The following is a 20,361-nucleotide window of genomic DNA, read 5'->3' on the forward strand; positions in this document are numbered from 1 at the left end:
ACAGATGCTGCTTTATGACAGTGTCCATTATCGTGCTGATACAAACAGGTATCGGCTCCGAGCTGTTCCTCGTATGTTCAATGACTCGCTATGTGTATTAATATTGTTCTACTTGTGCTCTTTCTGTTTTGTTGGTTACAACTGTTTGCAGCTTGCATAACAGTATCAAAATATGTTAACTGAAAATGTATATTTATTTCACTCCTCTGAGGGTGCCTTAATAAATTGAAGCAAAAGGCATCTTGCCTTTAATCAGTAAGATAACTTTAAAATCAGTAACATAACGACTAGATTCTTAGCTATTGTGATCTCTTCACTCTGGATGGAGAGCTCTGAACATGTCCTAATTTGAGCTTGTCGATTCGGATAATGTAGAACACTTGGCTGTGTATTACTTGAACACAAATTCGGACAATTGCGATTGGTCACTTGCCAAAGATTTGTTTATATCCATAAACTAGTTATCGAGCTTTTCAGGTACATCTAAGGATTACATATTTATTTCTGTAGCGTCAAGCTGTGTGCTGACTTGCAGCACTTGACAGGCTCCGTTTATATTTTCTATCGGCCACAGAATTAAAAATACGACAGCGTGCTCCATGTGCTTTACAAATGACACTGGTTGTAGTACTCAGAGATGCAGATAATCTTCCTGAAAAGTTGATATCAAATGTCCTGCATAGAGAATGTCGTCGAAGCATTTCCAGTGGATGCCTCTGTGACAATGAGTGGAAACATTGTTGCTGGTAGGCAATGCATCGCTTCAGATACCAAGTTGTAAAAATGTGCTCCACCTTAGATTAAGAAATTTCAAATTTTAATATCAGTTGAGTCTTAATAAGTACTTGCTTAGTACATCCTTAAATTTGTAATTAGTTGTTGTATGTGTGATCAAACAGTGTCAACTTTGTTGAACATGCATCTCTATTATTTGCAACACTTGATATACCGAATTACATTTGGCTTATATAGTATCTAATTTATCGATACACGCTGCATCTCATGTCGTTGTTGTACGCAATAGTGGAATGTGATAGTAAAACGGAAACCCAATAAAGCAGAGTGAATTTTCTAATCAACTAATCAGTGTCCACATCACGCTTGAGTTTTAAATGACAGAGCAGAACAGTCATGGTTTTTTTCACTAGTTTTGAAAATATTCATTTTGTTCTTTTCTGGAGTATCTGATGTAACAGACTAATGTGTTCTAACCTCGCTTCGTGGCCACCATGCTGTAGTTAGACAATAAACCAAATACGACGAGCTTTATCAGGTATACGTTTCGACATCCAGTTTATGTAGGGATCACTGTTACAACAGGACTGTCTTTTCAGTTCCGTTATGAAGAGATCCTGCGTCCCCGATTAGTGTTGTCGGCAGTTCGATGTAATGAGGCAGTCGACAGTCCCCGTTCTCATCTTGTCCTTGTGCGCTTTCCAGTTGCTGGAGACAAGACGGACACGTGTGCGACGGTGCGCTGCGGCGCTAACGCCGTGTGCCGCGAACGCGGAGGCGTCGTGGCCTGCGAGTGCGTGGCCGGCTTCGCGGGCGACCCGTACCTGGCGTGCCGCCCCGAGTGCGTCATCAACTCCGACTGCCCGCGCGACAAGGCGTGCGTCAACAGCAAGTGCGTTGACCCCTGTGTCGGCGCCTGCGGCCTCAACGCCCAGTGCCAGTGCATCAATCACGTCGCTGTCTGCTACTGCCCACCGTCAACATCCGGAGACCCGTTCGTCAACTGCTTCCCGTTCAAGCCTGGTTAGTATTTGATACAAGCTGTTTCAATGAATTCGTACTTTGTTGTTGTTGTTGTGGCCTTCAGTCCGAAGACTGGTTTGATGCATCTCTCCATTCTACTGTATCCTGTGCAAGCCTCTTCGTCTCCGAATAACTACTTCAAACGATACCCATTTAAATCTGCTTACTGTATTCGTCTCTTCGTCTTCCTCTGGGATCTTGCCGCCCACATTCTCCTCCGATACCAAATTGACGATTAACTGATGTCTCAATGTGTCCTATCAAGCGATCCCTTCTTTTAGTCAAGTTGTGCCACAAATTTCTGTTCTGCCCAGTTACACTCAGTACCTCCTCATCAGTTACGCGATCTACCTACTAATCTTCAGCATTCTTCTGGAGCACCACATTTCAGAAGCCCCTAGTCTCCTCTTGTCTGAACTGCTTATCCTCTACTTGTCACTTCCATACATGGCTACACTCCAGACAATTACCTTCAGAAATGACTTCCTGACACTTTATATTAGATGTTAACAAATTTTTCTTCTTCGGAAATGCTATTCTTATCATTGCCATTCTACATTTTGTATCCTCTGTACTTTGACCATCGTAAATTATTTTACTTCCCAAATAGCATTACTCTTCTACTACTTTTACTGTCTCATTTACTAGTCTAATTGCCTCAGCAGCGCCTATTTTAATTCGACTACATTCCATTACCCTTGCTTGGCTCTTGTCAGTGTTCATCTTTCTCCCTCATTTCAAGACACAGTCCATTCCGTTGAACTGGACCTCCAATTCCTTTACTGCCTCTTACGATGTTGCCGACAAACTGCAAAATTTTTATTACTTCGCCCTGAAGTTTAATTCTCTTTCCAAATTTCTACTTGTTTTCTTCACAGTTTTCTCACTGTACAGATTGAGTGACATTGGACATAGACTACAACCCCACCTCACTCTCGTCTCAACCAATGCTTACTTCCCTTTCATGGCCTTCGACTCTTACGACTGGCGCCTGGTTTCTGTAAAAGTTGTAAATACTATTGTATATCAATGAGTATTAAGTTCTCATCATTTCAGTACTCCAATAACACTGTTCCGTGTCACGCACATAACGAGTGCTTTGTTGGTGCTCGGCAGAGCCGACGCTGCCGCGTCCGACGAACCCGTGCGACCCGTCGCCGTGCGGGCCCAACAGCCGCTGCCTGCCGTCCTCACAGGGCTACGCGGCGTGCTCGTGCCTGCCCGGCTACGTAGGCGCGCCGCCCGTTTGCAAGCCCGAGTGCGTCGTCAGCTCGGACTGCCCGCAGTGGCAGGCGTGCCTCAGCCAGCGCTGCGCCGACCCCTGCCCTGGCACCTGCGGGCTCAACGCGCTCTGCCAAGTCGTCAACCACAACCCCATCTGCTCCTGCCCGCCCAACTACCAGGGAGACCCCTTCACCAGCTGCCACCCTCCTCTTGGTAAGTGTTTGCGACACATTTCAAATAGCTGACTGTCGGTGGCCTAGCTGATACCGCATACACCCGAACCTACTGTCCACATAAACTCTTTGATGACAACTGAGGAATCTTATGAAAAGTCTTAGATCCGAATTGGAGCGAAATTTGGAAGCGACAGAAAAGTTACACGGATGTTGCCACTGCTAGTGCAGTAACTCAAAACAATTAATTTATTAGATGAATTCCATTCTTAGTCATATAAATTCCTGTTTTGTCTGAGTACAATTTTATTTTGTACAGGAGTTTCAGTACTGTTACTTGTAGACTGGTTAAAAAATCTTTTCTTACTGTGCATTTCAGAAGACTATATCTCGACAATCGGGCACATTTATTTAAATTAACAATACATAGAAAATTTGTTCATCTGATGTTTGTGGGAAGCCTGTGACAGTCATCTAGTGATCATAGACTGCTTTTCGAATCCTATAAGCATTACATATTGAAATAGTATGAAGAAATTGCAATGACAGGCTCTAAATTACTGCAAGGAACGTACAAAACGAAAGCACTGTTCTACAAGAAAGCCACTCAGATTTGGAAATCTGGGATTTGTGAATCACATTTTTCAGTTCTGCTCAAAATGTACTGCGTACAGAGCCTGCAGCGTAGCCCAACCCTTCTTGTTCAGTGGTTAACAAAATGCTGTCCAAGACAAACCTACTTTTTATTGATTTTAAATTAACATGCTGATGATCTAGCAACTTGAAATGTTAAACATAGCCCAGAACTGCATAACAGTGCAATATTAACTCGCTTTCTTGTTGGTCTGTTTGGTTGGGGTGGGGGTGAGAAAGGTTGGTAACGCCTGAAATTAGGCTTCCCTGCATGACCAGTGTGTCATGCAGAGTGTGTTCCAACAGTTATACACGTGGACAGGCATGCTAAGCAAAGGAGGAGGGGGGGGGGGAGGAGATGGACAGAGAGATGCGGAAGAGGAAATGGACAAAGAAAGAGTGTAGGAAGAGATGAACGGCACAATGGGGGGGGGGGGAGGCAGATAGCCAGAGAGAGGGAAAGGAGGAACTGAGCAGAGAAAAGGGGGGAGAAGGAGATTGACAGAGTGAGAGAGGGGGAAAGAGATAATAGAGAGAGGGCAGAGGAGGGAGAGGTGTGCAATATGTGGACATATGCGTACAAGGGCGAAGCTGTGGGTATAAAGTTAGTACTGAAATAAAAATCTGACAAAGAATCATATAAAATTAAGTTTGCTTACTTCTTTATTTTATTTTTTTAGGAAAATAACGAATAAATTGATATATAATTAGTCAGTAGATATAACTCTAGTCCATTTCGGACATTATCAGATGAAAATATACTGAAATAAAAACTTTAAATTTAACATATTTCTCTCCTGTAATCTAATCAATACGTTTAAAACCCATTGCAAATTTTCACACACTCCAGACTAAAGAGCAGCAAATAATTGTTTCAATAAAAATAATATTTTAATTACCACGTTTTTAAATCGGACTAAAAAGTATATAATAATTTCTCCTTGGTACATACAATTCTTAACTCCATATAGATAAATCTGAAAATTTGTGTTTGTGGATTATGAAGAGCTATGTAAGATTAAAAACGAAAAAAGTTGGGCGCATCCAGTAGATAAAAGTAACGAGGTATATATTCATACAACAATTACGTATTGTATTTGCCCCACGATTTTCGTTTAAAATCTTACAAGTAATTGTGTAACTATTAAAAATTCACAATCACAGATTTTCAGGACTATCTGTGTGGGATTAGGAGATTAGGAGAAATTAAAATTTTTAGCTCTATTTAACAACGTGGATGTCAAAGATCTATTTTTATTTAACCAATTATTCTTCTTTTCAGTAAGTGATTGCTTCATTTCTCCAGTTGTCATCGGCATTCTTAGGGAATGTGTATTATGTATAGTAGTTAAGAACGGAAGATCACATAAAAATGAATAAAAATGAATACCAATTACGTCTGCGTAGCGAAAGATGCTGAATGTGTGGAATTAGACAGTATATATCTGCTTCCTAGAAATTGTTGTAAACATCGCCACTGAAACAGAGCAGGCCCCAGGTTCTAGTAACGTAGCGACTGAGGTTAGACAACAATTGTGACGCTGTGTTATGGGGTGATGCAGTGGAAGGCGAACCGAAGCAGCCGAGCGGCGACCCGTGCAAGCCGACGCCGTGCGGGCCGTACTCTGAGTGCGTGGTGAAGCAGGGCCGGCCCGTGTGCTCGTGCCAGGCCAGCTACCTGGGCAGCCCGCCCTTCTGCCGGCCCGAGTGCGTGCTCAGCCAGGAGTGCCCGCCCTCCAAGGCGTGCATCAGCGAGCGCTGCCGCGACCCCTGCCAGCAGGTGTGCGGCTCCAACGCCAAGTGCGACGTCGTCAACCACACGCCCTTCTGCTCCTGCCTGCCCGGCTTCGAGGGCGACGCTTTCATCGGATGTACGCCTGTGCGAGGTGGGTACCTCTGTCCAACCCCTTAATTGCCCCTTGTGATGTTAACTGAATAAAAAGCAAATTAATAGAATTATGAAACCATTAGTCCTACCGCTAATATGAGCATTTGTAAGCACACTGGGCAAAAATTAACATCCCCAGGAGACATCATGCTAACGCAATCTAACACCGCATCCAACTTTTATGTCATCTTCCAGCGAGGAAGAATGTCCTCAAGTATCTTCAGGGATGCCATGTTCAGCCGAAGCCAAAATGGCTCTAAACACTATAGGACTTAACATCTGAGGTCTTCAGTCCCCTAAACTACTTAAACCTAATTAACCTAAGGACATCACACACGTCCATGCCCGAGGCAGGATTCGAACCTGCGACTGTAGCAGCATCGCGGTTCTGGACTGAAGCGCCTAGAACCGGTGGCCGACCATCTGAAGCCATTCGTTGAGTAAATCCAGTAGTGCTAGAAAAATATGGCGATATTGGTTGCTACCTTTCACGCGCTGCTCAAAATAGCTCCAGACATTTTCTATGAGGTAAGATCGGGTGATTCAGATAGCCACTCGAAGTGCGATGTGGATCATAAGAGTTGGTCCGACCAAGAACTTACATGTGCACCGCTATGAACATGGTTTTGCTCCTCTTCGAAGATGAGAGTGTCCACTGCATACTCATCACGAAGATGTAGAAGAATGAGCAACACTGGGTCGCCAAGAACTTAAGGTAAACACTCTGGTTCATGTTCATGGTAACTTGAATGCGTGAACCAAATTTCATGGTCCAAAACAGGACAAAAAACGTCGCCGAACCACATATGGTGTGAACTACGCCCTCTACACACTACCGTTTAAACGCCTCATTGGGCCGTAGGTGCACTCGACACACTTGAAAAGAAGCCAAATCGCGACTAGCTGGACCACATTAAACATCTCCAGTCGACTGCTTTCCAGTTTCTGTGTTTTTTGACCCACTGATGACGCTAAGATAATTGTACCGCTGTGTGCATTGGCCTTTTGCTACGTACCCGACTCCGAATGTCTCATTCCATTCCCTTAGTAATTTTCGCTCAGTAACTGGTTGAGTGGACCTGTAGTCACCTACAGTGCTAGTTCCTGTCGTGTTTGAAACCGATTTTCATTGATAAGAAATGACATTCATCGCTGGTCCCAGTTCCCTTGTTGGTTGGGATCTTTTAATAAGAGCGGATCAAAAAGTTTTCGTTCTAAGGCCGCACAGTCCAGAACCGGTATGCAACTTAAGCAGAATAGCCTTTAGCATTGAGGCAATCATTCCAGCGACGCACAAGGTCGAAGATGTCCGTTTGGTAAATCACTGTGTCCCAATCCGTGAAGAAGTCCGCAACTGTCTGCTGCACATCCTCGTCTGACAGGACTCGTCGACCCTTCAAGCACTTTTTTAATGGACGGATAGTTCCATGAGGAGAGATCAGGACAATAGGGCGCGTGGTCGAATGTTTCGCTCTTGAGTTGGCGTAATTTCTGTGTTACGTCGTTTGCGATATAGGGAAGTGCGCCATCATGAAGCAGCAGCACACTTGGAGCACCATTCTACAACGGTGGGTTTGACAGATATGCTGCCCGATACACATTCTTCCCTCTCCGCTGGATGTTTCCCGGTGTTTGTCTTTCAGCGTCGTAGGAAAGAATAACATCACGTTGGTCCTGTTTGGACGCATTTGGTAAAAACGTCGCCATAGTTCACGTTTCTACATTTTCCGCACGCACGTCGGAAAGACCCGAATGCCATACTGATCTCTTGCCTACATGTCGGTGGTCATATACGCGCATCAGAGTCGCGCTGTCGGCTGGTATGGCCGAGCGGTTCTAGGCGCTTCAGTCTGGAACCGCGTGACCGCTACGGTCGCAGGTTCGAATCCTGCCTTGGGCATGGATGTGTGTGATGTCCTTAGGTTAGTTAGGTTTAAGTAGTTGTAAATTCTAGGGGACTGATGACCGCAGATGTTAAGTCCCATAGTGCTCAGAGCCATTGAGAGTCGCGCTACGTTGTAAATACGTTGCAGCAACGCCCTCGGATGGAAACTTTTTGATCGCGCCTTATACAATCACTGTTCTTTTGCGAATTACGTGACTGTGAGTGATACACCATTCCTCGTAAACGTTGACTGCTTTCTGTTATCCCATCACGTATCCACGCTGACCCTTCCTAATGCGATGACACCGATGAACTAACTCGAACAGACACACCATTTCACTGCCGTGGCTTACGTTGTTTGTGAAGGATCATGTAACCTCGTGATACCAGTGCTAATGTTTTGTCTGGTGAAGATATCTGAATGTACGTATGATGTTTTGGAATTGTGCTGCGGTTGTTTACACTCGTTGCATGTAGTATTATGGTACACAGAGCCTGTGGACATCCCGATGGACCCGTGCATGCCGAACCCGTGCGGCGTAAACGCGCAGTGCTCGTCGCAGAACGGCGCTGCGCGCTGCACGTGTATCCCGCCCAACATCGGCGACGCTTACGGCACGGGCTGCCGGCCCGAGTGCATCATCAACTCGGACTGCGCGGCGCACCTCGCTTGCGTCAACAAGCACTGCCGCGACCCCTGCCAGGGGCTGTGCGGCGCCGGCGCGCGCTGCGACGTCGTCAACCACGTCGCCGTCTGCAGCTGCCCGCCAGGGCTCAAGGGCGACCCCTTCAGCGCCTGCAGGGTCGAGACCACCACTCGTGAGTATTCCGAGCTTCATTCCTAACGTCTATCCACTCAACAAGTGACAGCACTCCGACAGCGGTCTTCAAATACTTATATCTGCCAATGAACTGCAAATACGTTTATCTCTATCTAACAGCTACATCCTACAATCTACAACGGAGGATGTTGGGATGGTTCGTTTCAACACGTCACGACACATTGCCGTCTCCATTCTTCCCTTTTGTGGAGCCTGTGATTTCCCTCTTATCACCTGCTCTAAGACGGAATGTTAAAACTTTCCGTGCACTTCCTTACACCAAGCCTTAGTCTTCCCTCTTCTATAGATTTTGTTTTCAATTCATGTACCACATTTCTAGAGGTTGCCGAGGAGACTTAGCAGATAAAGTTTTACATAGGAACTCGTGTCCAGAAACGTCATCCAACGACGCTACAGAGCGTCGAAGTTACAGGCGCCGGTGCCTGTAAATGTGTGTAGAGTGATTCCGTAATGATGTTACAAACTTTCTAGGATGATGGAGAAGGATAAATGTATCAATTTGAGGTAAAGGTCCCGTACCGGAAACGAACGAGTCGACGGCTATTGGCGAAAACCGTTCTGATACCTCTGACAGTGGAATACATGCTAAGACTGTAGGGTAGACAACTTTCAGAGATAGTTGTATCGACCAAAACAAAGAAAAAAAGTCCAGTAAACATGGGTTCTAAAATGCTCACGAACTTTTGTTCAATAGAGGGGATGTGTTTCATAGTTGCAAAGACGAACAAGTGCTTATAACTCCTCAAATATGCATTTTATAGCACATGTTTACCGGACATTTTTTCCTTGCTTTGGTCCATACTACCACCTCTCAAAGTTGCCTACACTACAGTCTTAGCAGCTACAGTGCCTGTACATGTATTGCACTGTCAGTGGTATCAGAACGGTTTTCGCTTATAACTTTCAAATCGTTCGTTTCCAGTACAGGGACTCTTACCTCAAATTGATATTTTTATCCTTCTCCATCATCCTAGAGAGCTTGTAACGTCATCACGGAATTACCCTACATACGAGGGTTGGAACTTTAATAGTGGCTACTGTTTGTTTACAGCTCGTACAAAATAGATACGTGTTTCAAAGTTTTACTGTTCATTTTTGGAACATAACCTACGACCAGCTTGGAGACAGAAGTGATGACACTTTCTGCAGGACCTGACCATCATTTTGCAGGACAATGCTCAAGCACCTACAGTGCAGGCTGTTACTGATTTGTTTGACTGATGGGGCTGCTAAGTGCTATACCACCTACTGCACTCCCCTGACTTAAGCCCCCGTGAGTTCAACTCGATTTCTAAACTGAAGGAAACACTTCACGGCATTCGCTTCAGGACTGCTACAAATTCGTCGGGCAATAGACGGCGTCGCTCGAATTGTCAACACAACTGGCACTCCTAAGAGTATCCTACGACTTCTACATCGCTGGCAACGGGTTATACACAATGATGGTGACTACTTTGAAGGTCAATAAAACTTTGAAACACGTGTCTGTTTTGTGCGAGCTGCAAATAAATAGTTGCCACTATTAAAGTTACAACCCTCGTAAATTTACAGGCACCGGCGCCTATAATTTCGACGCTCTGTAGCGTCGTCGGGTGACGTTTCCGGACATGCGTTCCTTTGTAAAACTAGATCTACTAAGTTCCCTCTAGGAGTGTGTAACATGAATTGTGACTCTGTATATCTACTATAGCCAGTGTTCCTTTCCCCGTTAAAATTATGGATAACTATCGCCTCTTTCGGCAACCCGTCGTTCAGTTTGCAAACTGTTTCCAGCAGTTCCCGTCTAAACATCTCATTACTTCCTACGTCACCTGCCCAGCTAAGAGATGGTCTTTTTTTGTACAGCGGTGATTGTGACCGATCCGTGCCAACCGTCGCCTTGTGGACCGAACAGCGTGTGCCGCACTGTGTCTGGACACGCGGTGTGCTCCTGCCAGCAGGGCTTCCTGGGATCACCGCCTTCCTGTAGACCCGAATGCGTCGTCAGCTCTGAGTGCGCCCAAAACAAAGCGTGTATCAATCGCAAGTGCGTCGACCCGTGCCCAGGGACCTGCGGCCTTAACGCACGATGCCAGGTCATCAACCACAATCCAATATGCTCCTGTGCGCCTGGGTACACTGGAGATCCGTTCACCATCTGCAACGTGGCTAAAGGTAAGTGTGTTCTGCGGCACTCATATTTCAAGTTTCAGTGCTAGAACTCTCGGAAAAGTTATTACAAACCTTGCTGTAGCCAATCTAGGTTCACGTTTCTGTCACATTTTCATCTCGGTCAGGGTAACTTTCCTATTATTGACAGATTGGCAGTCCTCTCGGAGCGCAGCCACGAAAACTTCACAAAAATCTGCATGCACCTACAAAACTAAAACATAGGGAGCACTGGTGCTTGAGAAAGAAGTACAATTAGCTAATGTTTGGCCCTGCCACTCAATTTGCTGAAATGTCAAAGTTGTTTCAATCGAAGCATGATTGCATATATTCTCATATTAGAATAGAGACATGAGCATAGATGAACGCTAAACATCAAGAAATGCACAATCCCTTCTTTTTTGTATATGAATTGTAAGGATCAGTCCCATGATAACGCCGCGAGGTCTAGAACGCCTTGCTACAGTTCGCGCGGCTCCCCCCGTCGGAGGTTCGGGTCCTTCGGGCATCGATGTATGTGTTATCTTTAGCGTAAGTTAGTTTAAGTTATATTAAGTTCTGTGTAAGCCTAGGGACCGATGACTTCAGTAGTTTGGTCCCATAAGAACTTACCACAAATTTAAAAAAAAATTGTAATGATAACTCATCAGCCGTAACCAAGTTTATTTATTACACAAAAGTAATGTAATGATAACCCATCAGCCATAACAAAGTTTATTTATTACACAAAAGTAATGCTTTCAATTTTCGAGACCTCACGGCAAATAGGAGACAAAAGTGCGAAACAGAATCCTCTAGCTTGCAAGATCATCAGTGAAGGATACCATTACCAGCCAGGATTAATAGAGGAGACAGGAAAGATTCAAGAAGTATGGTACACTTCGCCATGGGTTTGTGTAATAAGAGCGAGACGGTCACGGAGCGGGACAGATCCAGGATTATTTTTTTAGTGTAAGTGTTGGGGGGGGGGGGGAGGGGGCAGGGATGGAGGTATCAGTCTTTTACTGTCGCATCATCTTTCTCCTCTCCCCCAACATAACTAGCCGTCATTCCAACTTTTAACGTGCCATAGATGCCAATGATTTTAATAATGTATCGAAACATTTTAATACAATTATAAAAATTTGTTTACGTTAACATAGTTAGTAATAGCCTTAGCACAACTTAAAGAAATTGCATTTCGCATTTCCGAAGAATTCATCTGAAAATTTGAGAAGCAGATATGTTGTCGTACGTTCAGGAAGATTTGGGCAACATATTAATTCCTCCCACACATGTCTCACGAAATGACCACTACTAGAGAATCAAAGAAATTAGGCCTCGCCTGTAAACCCCCTATTCTTTAAAGACTTGAACTCCCATGTATAAAATATTTCAGAACGTCCAATGAGTTTACAAGTAAGTAAATTTATTATACACTCCTGGAAATGGAAAAAAGAACACATTGACACCGGTGTGTCAGACCCACCATACTTGCTCCGGACACTGCGAGAGGGCTGTACAAGCAATGATCACACGCACGGCACAGCGGACACACCAGGAACCGCGGTGTTGGCCGTCGAATGGCGCTAGCTGCGCAGCATTTGTGCACCGCCGCCGTCAGTGTCAGCCAGTTTGCCGTGGCATACGGAGCTCCATCGCAGTCTTTAACACTGGTAGCATGCCGCGACAGCGTGGACGTGAACCGTATGTGCAGTTGACGGACTTTGAGCGAGGGCGTATAGTGTGCATGCGGGAGGCCGGGTGGACGTACCGCCGGATTGCTCAACACGTGGGGCGTGAGGTCTCCACAGTACATCGATGTTGTCGCCAGTGGTCGGTGGAAGGTGCACGTGCCCGTCGACCTGGGACCGGACCGCAGCGACGCACGGATGCACGCCAAGACCGTAGGATCCTACGCAGTGCCGTAGGGGACCGCACCGCCACTTCCCAGCAAATTAGGGACACTGTTGCTCCTGGGGTATCGGCGAGGACCATTCGCAACCGTCTCCATGAAGCTGGGCTACGGTCCCGCACACCGTTAGGCCGTCTTCCGCTCACGCCCCAACATCGTGCAGCCCGCCTCCAGTGGTGTCGCGACAGGCGTGAATGGAGGGACGAATGGAGACGTGTCGTCTTCAGCGATGAGAGTCGCTTCTGCCTTGGTGCCAATGATGGTCGTATGCGTGTTTGGCGCCGTGCAGGTGAGCGCCACAATCAGGACTGCATACGACCGAGGCACACAGGGCCAACACCCGGCATCATGGTGTGGGGAGCGATCTCCTACACTGGCCGTACACCACTGGTGATCGTCGAGGGGACACTGAATAGTGCACGGTACATCCAAACCGTCATCGAACCCATCGTTCTACCATTCCTAGACCGGCAAGGGAACTTGCTGTTCCAACAGGACAATGCACGTCCGCATGTATCCCGTGCCACCCAACGTGCTCTAGAAGGTGTAAGTCAACTACCCTGGCCAGCAAGATCCCCGGATCTGTCCCCCATTGAGCATGTTTGGGACTGGATGAAGCGTCGCCTCACGCGGTCTGCACGTCCAGCACGAACGCTGGTCCAACAGAGGCGCCAGGTGGAAATGGGATGGCAAGCCGTTCCACAGGACTACATCCAGCATCTCTACGATCGTCTCCATGGGAGAATAGCAGCCTGCATTGCTGCGAAAGGTGGATATACACTGTACTAGTGCCGACATTGTGCATGCTCTGTTGCCTGTGTCTATGTGCCTGTGGTTCTGTCAGTGTGATCATGTGATGTATCTGACCCCAGGAATGTGTCAATAAGTTTCCCCTTCCTGGGACAATGAATTCACGGTGTTCTTATTTCAATTTCCAGGAGTGTATATTTGACGTCAAGCATGTAAGAGAAAGTTTAGAAAAGGTCCTCTCATTCTGAAATACTGGGTGAGTATAGTCAGGGTGATTTTCGCTCCTTTTAAAGCAAACTACAGTTTTTCACGTATCTCAGCGTTCTCCTGAACTATATGTCGTACAATTATATAATTTTTAGGTATATTCAGTGGTATATGTGGATACTGGCTGCAAAATGTGTTGCGAGTAGAGTAATATGTAATAAATTAAAGCATTTTGCCTGATGCTGAAATTTTATTGCATGAACAACGAGTATGTAGTAAGCGACAATTTTTTTTTTTCCTTCCATCATTTGTGAGGGGCGTCAGCAAGAAAAAATTTGGAAGAAAAGGTTTGTGTGAGCTATGTTGCTTCAGGACACATACCCAATTTCTAACTGTAGTGCTTGCTGTACTGTGTTAATATAAGCTTATACCTCTCAATGAGCGTATTATGACAGCATTTCAAGTTCTATCAGTAATTATATGAAATTTAGAAACTCAAATTTTTGTTGGTCCTGGGATCAGTTAGACCTGCAACTGGTACCGGTTTACCGTGCACTTTTAGTAATGTAGTTATGGAGGTTTACCTTCAGTTATCCTTCGTACGCGTCATTCGCTGATGGAACTGGGAAGGGGTTCCGAGAGCAACCTCCGCCACACACCATCATGTGTAGGTGAAGTAGTTACGCGAGTAGGCATTTGGGACAGAATAAACGCGGAGAAGGGTGTGACGCCTTATCGGCGATTGCAGGGCCGGAGATGGTACCGCAGAACCCGTGTGTGCCGTCACCGTGCGGTCCGAACGCCGAGTGCCGAGTGTCTGGAGAGCGCGCCGTGTGCAGCTGCTCGCCCGGTATGCTGGGCACACCGCCCTCTTGCCGGCCGGAGTGCGTCATCCACGAGGACTGCCCCGCCACGCTGGCGTGCGTCCGCGCGCGCTGCCGCGACCCCTGCGCCGGCTCCTGCGGCTTCAACGCTCGCTGCGAGGTGCGCGCGCACCAGCCCGTCTGCTCCTGTCTGCCCGGCTTCGAGGGTGACCCCTTCTCCGGCTGCAACCCCGTACAAGGTAGGACCGCGCGCCGCCGGATCCAGCCCTGCTCCACGACATGTGCTTGTCGGTCACCGTGTGCAGTGCCACTTGTTTCAGCCTGAGCGTCTAACTTCCAGCATCTGTCCGGAGTCAGTGAACTTCGCTCACTTGAAGCTATTGTAACATTGCGTTCTTCTAACCGAAAAGGGAGAGCGCCTTTATGTCCATTCAGAATGTGTACTTGGAAAGAATTTTTTCTTTTCTCTGCTATGGTAATTCAGGTTTCAGTTGTTCGCGTACAGTAGGTAAGTATTATTTTTGGTACTGAGCAGGCGGATATTGTGCTGTTAAAACTGTCCGCTGCAAGCGGCTGAGGTACAATAAGGAGATACAAACTGGAATACATTTTACGTTTCGTGACATACTTTTAAGTAGCTTCTTTTATCTTCTGGAACGGAGCAGCTGGAGAATTAGATGAGGTACAGATGGAAATTGGTTTCCCTTGAATACTTAGCAAGTCCTTTACACTTACTAATTTTGCAAGTCGCCTCATACAAAAAATTAAAAGAATAAAAAGGTGTCATTGTACACAGGACATGAAACATCCTTTTCCATCCAACGAGAAAGTAAAATTATTTCGTATTGGTAACTGATACGTCTGGTGTGTACTAAAATAAAAAAAAATCATGAGTGATTGGAGACAACTCTATAGTGTTGAATATGGACCACCCATAGTCAGTTACAGTTCATTCACTTGGAATATACAGGGTGAATCAGCTCCCCTACCAATAGGTTTTATGCAACCCATAACACCTTTAAAAAAATAAAAAATAAAAAAACACGCGAGATTTTCATATTCTCTCACACGCTACAAACAGAGTTTAGTCCTACAGAAAACAAGGGACAGGAATTTTTTTGTAGGAAATTTAATGTAGTTAAATTTTGTACTGGGTTACGTTTTCGCTGGAGGCGACGATTGTCGAGTTATTCAAGAAAATCACGTTTCAAGGCCACTGTTGTACGTTTTTCTTTAATAATTCGAAAACTATGGCCTCTAGCGAAAACGTTTCCGAGTACAAAGTAAACTATATTAAATATTCTACAAAAAGATCCTGTTCATTTTTTCTATAGGACAAATACTTTCCACGAAGCGAGCGAGAGAATATGAAAATCTTGCTTGTGTTATTTGAAGGCGCTGCGGGTTGTATAAAATCAATGGGTATGAGCAGCTGAATCACACTGTATGGTTACATACCAAACGCAACAATTTGCAGATGCGTCTCTAGTTTCTGCGGAGAGTGGTGTAAAAGTCCAACTGAGCTATTCAAACAGTAGCAGCAAATATACAAAAGTCCCCATATGAAATCTGTTTTTTACTCTATAATTTCTTATTAGATCCAAGTTGTATCACTAGATTTGTGTCAATAGGTCTACCATTTTGGTGCAAATAAATATTTAAAAATGTTAGTGACCATTGTATTTTTAGAACATATCATTGAAATGCGTTTCGGTACCCTAAAGAGACAGGGCTTGTCGAGTCAATATATGAGAGCTGTTCGGAAAGTAAAAGCCGGCCGGGCGCAAAATGGAAACCCCAGTAAAAATCCGATGAAGCTTTGCACAGATATGTTGAGCAATGTCTCTAGTAGGTCTGTCGATCACGTCATGTCGCTGTTTTCAGTTCTGAGCACACAGTGAGCACGGGGGTACCTTGAAAATAGTGTTTCCCGCCAAGTATGAGGACCTTGTGAGAGATTTCGCCTGATGTCATGCAACCCACATAACATAACTCACACGTTTCCTTCTTCGTCTCGGCCGCACTCTGCAATGGCAATGAAGATACTCCTGTAGCGTTTTCTATGGGAAATGTTTGATCAGCCACAATATAACCTGTAATTGGCTTCCCCTGTGTTTCATCTCTGTGAGCCGCTGACTATGAAGACGACATTTTGGTACAGACAACGAGCTATAGAACAGCGTAGAGATTTGGCGGAAAGCACAGGCGGCTGCCTTCTGCGATGAGGGTATTGGAAAGTTGGTACGACGCTACGACAAATATCTAAGTCGGGGCGGCGACTATGTAGGGAAATAGCTGGAAGAAGTAGCTAACTGTTGCAAATAACACATTTTTTTATTTTCTCAGTGGTTTCCATTTCACGACCTTACTTCCCGAATGGCCCTCGTAGTTCCTGCAGATGTCGGAGTTAGGTGGGGCACCTGGATGAACAGCGATGACAGAAAAACAATAAAATGTGAAGAGTGTCCTTTCACTAGTAGTTGAAACATGTTACGTTTTGCGGTATGATGCTCCACAAACGCCAGCAACTTGCAATTTTTGATAGCTGAGGAAAACTCCTTACAACTGATTAAAACTGTAACAAAACTTCTTTATAAATGAAACAAACTTGAACTAGTATGAACATCGCTTCCTTGTGAGATGTGAGACGGTGTCGGTGGTGGCAACACGTGAGGTCGCTGTGTGTGAGCCGGTGTTGCGTTGTGGCAGTGGTGGCGGTGGAAGCGCCGCGCCGGCCGTGCCAGCCGTCGCCGTGCGGGCCGAACGCCGAGTGCCGCGAGCGGCGCGGCGCGGGCGCGTGCTCGTGCCGACCCGGCTACCACGGCGACCCTTATGCGGGCTGCCGGCCCGAGTGCGTGCTGTCGTCAGACTGCCCGCGGCACCTCGCCTGCACCGCCAACCGCTGCCGGGACCCGTGTCCCGGCACGTGCGGCGTGCGCGCCCTCTGCCTCGTCGCCAACCACGTGCCCACCTGTGGCTGCCCCGCCGGCTTCACTGGAGACGCTACCCGATCATGTTTTCCGATACCTGCCAGTAAGCTTGCTAACCTCTACACCACCTGCCCTGTTTCGCGCCCCTTAGCGTTGTGGGCTGCAGCTCCTAACCTTATCATTCACCTCGACTAAAATGTCAGTATGTAGAGGCATTAACAACTTTCGATGACGTAAATAATGGTCACGCTCCCAGGAAGTTTTTTGACTTGTCGAGGTTACTGCTCCGAGAAGCTCCGAACGCACATAATGTTCTGTCGGCTATATGGAGGGGTAAGATATTTCCCATTTAACGTGTCGATGGTAACGACTCTGGTATCGTGGTATGTTGGGACATTCTGCAGTGACATCTGGAATACTTCGTCCTATAGGAAACATCACTATTTCTTTCTAGACACGCTAGAGACCGAGAAGGCACAGCAGTAGACAATGTCTGTCCATCAACGGTTTACGATATAATGTTCCAGACTGACTCTTACTTAAGTAATCAATAACACAGAAAGGAAAAGAAAGTTAATAACGCATATTGCTATTAAGACAGAAGTTAGCATAAATCCTGGATCTACAAAGATGAGAGAAAAGAAAGTCAAGTCAGAGTTACGTAATATTTTTATTTTGCTTAGTAGATTCATAACATCATAGCTCCATTTTCAATACAAAAAAATCATTTTATTCATTGGGGGTTGTAAAGTAATATACTAACGCAATTTCGGAACATTGCCCCTTCTACAAGCAAAAAGAGTATACGACCCCTTGAAAAATGATAGGCTATACGTTAATCCAGGTGCGTACGAGAAGAAAAAATCAAAAGACGAAACACTGATGGACAGATTTAAAAAAAAATTAAACAGCGTATATGAACGATAGATGACGATCATGTACTCTGTTGACCATCACAATAGCAATTGCTCTGCCTCAGATATATGGAATATTTGTGATGATCAACTGGCTGCTGGAATATTATCTGTCGGTCATATGTGGTCTGTCTTTTTGAAAAAAAAGGGGATTATTGACCATCAGCGTTCCGCCCTTTTTTTGTAATTCTTGTATGTACTTAAAACAACACATCTTATTTTACAAGGGCGCATGTTCTCTTTTAACTGCCGATTGGTCAGTGCCCTGACATGGCAATAGTACAATATTGTTCAACTTCAAATTGTTTACATAGGAAGAAAGAAGCAGTTAACCCACATAACCCATAATTCTTAAACTGTTAGTATTTTATTTGAATAGTTTTTTACTTACTCAAAGGGACTCGAAAATGTGCCTTGTTATTACTAAGATTAGTAACAACAAACCAATCCAATGTCATCTCGCACCGGCTGCGTCAAAGAACATGAATACAGGCATTCAAAATAGGTGTTTTTCTCACGCTCGAGATGGTCAGTAACAACTGTAACATGTATAAGTGCAAGAAAAGTTACAGAGATTTGCAAACTGTGCTTATATGCTTATCCTGCGCACTCTGTCTGATTTTCTAAAACGTATTTTAAGGGATCTATCATTCGTGGTAAACACACTTGTGTACTCCTGTTTTCAAAGCTGTAGTCCACAATGCTAGGGTGTCGTTTCTTGTAAATCTGTCCTTACTGTAAAAAGTTCTAGCTCTTACCTGTAACTGTAGCTATTTATTATCTTCATTCTTATTGTAGTTCTTACTTCAGTTTGCCAATTAATTACCTAATTGTTAACAATTGCATCTACTTTTAGAAACCACACTGTCTCGCAAATTAAAATTTCTAGATACAGCATTTCAAAAACTTTATAATATTTTAAAATCATCTACGCTAATACTGCACTCAGTGCTTAAGATAACACGTAAACTGCTGTACAGTCTGTAAATCTGTAAATCTGTGAATACAGTAACAGCACTATTTTCCATATTATTAATATCTTCACAAATAGATGAAACTTTGCTGCTTAATTCTTATGTATCTTGATTTCCTTTTAATTTTGAAATCTGTACATCTTACATCTTTCCTAAACTATCCTTTCAACCACTGCTCCATAAAACCCAGTTACTACCGCACTAATTATCCAGTAAATCGTCTGAACGCTAACGGGGAGAAAGGCAAATGTTAACCACTCTCGCTGTTAAACGTCGTAAGACATTTACATCGATTATTGAGTTTCCCGCTCTCTTGTTTTGAGAGCTGTCTTGAGTTGTAGCTCAATTGACATTGTGGCATTCCTCCTTAGATCAGCAACTGTTTATGTCGGTCAGCACATAAGAACTACACGCAAACCGACTAATTTCTGTTAATTTTACTGAACATTACGAGAGCTGTGTCTGGAATGGATACGTGCAACGTACTAGTTACCCTTGGCCACCGCACGAAGCGTTTAGTGTCCTTTCTATGCTTTCTCGTTTCTTCAAGACATGCATCTTTTGTAAGAACCCAGCATGAGTGCTCAAAACATGTCCTGCGGTTTGCTTTGCCTGTCAGCTAAATATGCGTGTAAACCAAATATAGGGAAATGAGTGATAGTCTTCGAATAGTTCACGGTATTTCGGAATGCATCCTGATGCATGAGGAAATGCTTTGTAGAACCGGAACCATTTTTTTTTTTCATTCAGCTCATAATAACGGTACCATAGTGGTGTTCTCGACCACCTTGAGAGTGTGCCTCCACTGGTCCGCATACAAGCACGCGGCATTTCGTATTCTCTGTATGCATTTACAACACCTTGGCAGCACTTGAAAAAGCCAAAATTTTTAAATCAGTCTATTACAGTGGTGTCTCACATGCTATAATGCCCGTGTAAGATACTTTGCTGTTGATATTGACGTCGTGTAAAGACATGGCCGCCTATTGAATTTGTAACCGAATCACTGTATTGTTTGATCCACACGTTAAACACGTTTAAAATCGTTGTTGAAAGCGTTCGTTATATTGCGCGAGAGGAACTCGCTGTTATTTCACCAATTTATTTAAGCTGTAAGTAGATGACAATCTGTAAATTAATGAGGATATAAATAGTGTGTGGACTGACTCAATGCTCTAGTGGTCGAGATTCTTTATTGACAGGGACGTCTAGGGTTCATTTCCTGATTACCGCTTCAGATTTTTCTGGTGTAAGCATGTCGTTGTCGTCTAGTTTCAAGAATGACAACAATCTGCCGTACTGTCTGCTTAACTTGGA

The 20,361-nt window shown here is 44.9% G+C and overlaps 1 protein-coding gene across 1 annotated transcript in view; it reads left to right on the forward strand.

The window, feature by feature from the left end:
• Window positions 1–20,361, forward strand: part of LOC126253539 (uncharacterized) — a 606,491-nt gene that overhangs the window by 338,573 nt on the left and 247,557 nt on the right. Inside the window, exons 65-73 of the mRNA XM_049954972.1 lie at window positions 684–706; window positions 1,455–1,758; window positions 2,875–3,195; window positions 5,351–5,674; window positions 8,054–8,380; window positions 10,249–10,557; window positions 14,151–14,465; window positions 16,936–17,259; window positions 18,351–18,359. Of these exons, the coding sequence (XP_049810929.1) occupies window positions 684–706; window positions 1,455–1,758; window positions 2,875–3,195; window positions 5,351–5,674; window positions 8,054–8,380; window positions 10,249–10,557; window positions 14,151–14,465; window positions 16,936–17,259; window positions 18,351–18,359 (2,256 nt within the window). The remainder of the gene's footprint in view (window positions 1–683; window positions 707–1,454; window positions 1,759–2,874; window positions 3,196–5,350; window positions 5,675–8,053; window positions 8,381–10,248; window positions 10,558–14,150; window positions 14,466–16,935; window positions 17,260–18,350; window positions 18,360–20,361) is intronic.

This window comes from Schistocerca nitens, chromosome 1 (assembly GCF_023898315.1).
Source record: "Schistocerca nitens isolate TAMUIC-IGC-003100 chromosome 1, iqSchNite1.1, whole genome shotgun sequence".
NCBI lineage: Eukaryota > Metazoa > Arthropoda > Insecta > Orthoptera > Acrididae > Schistocerca > Schistocerca nitens.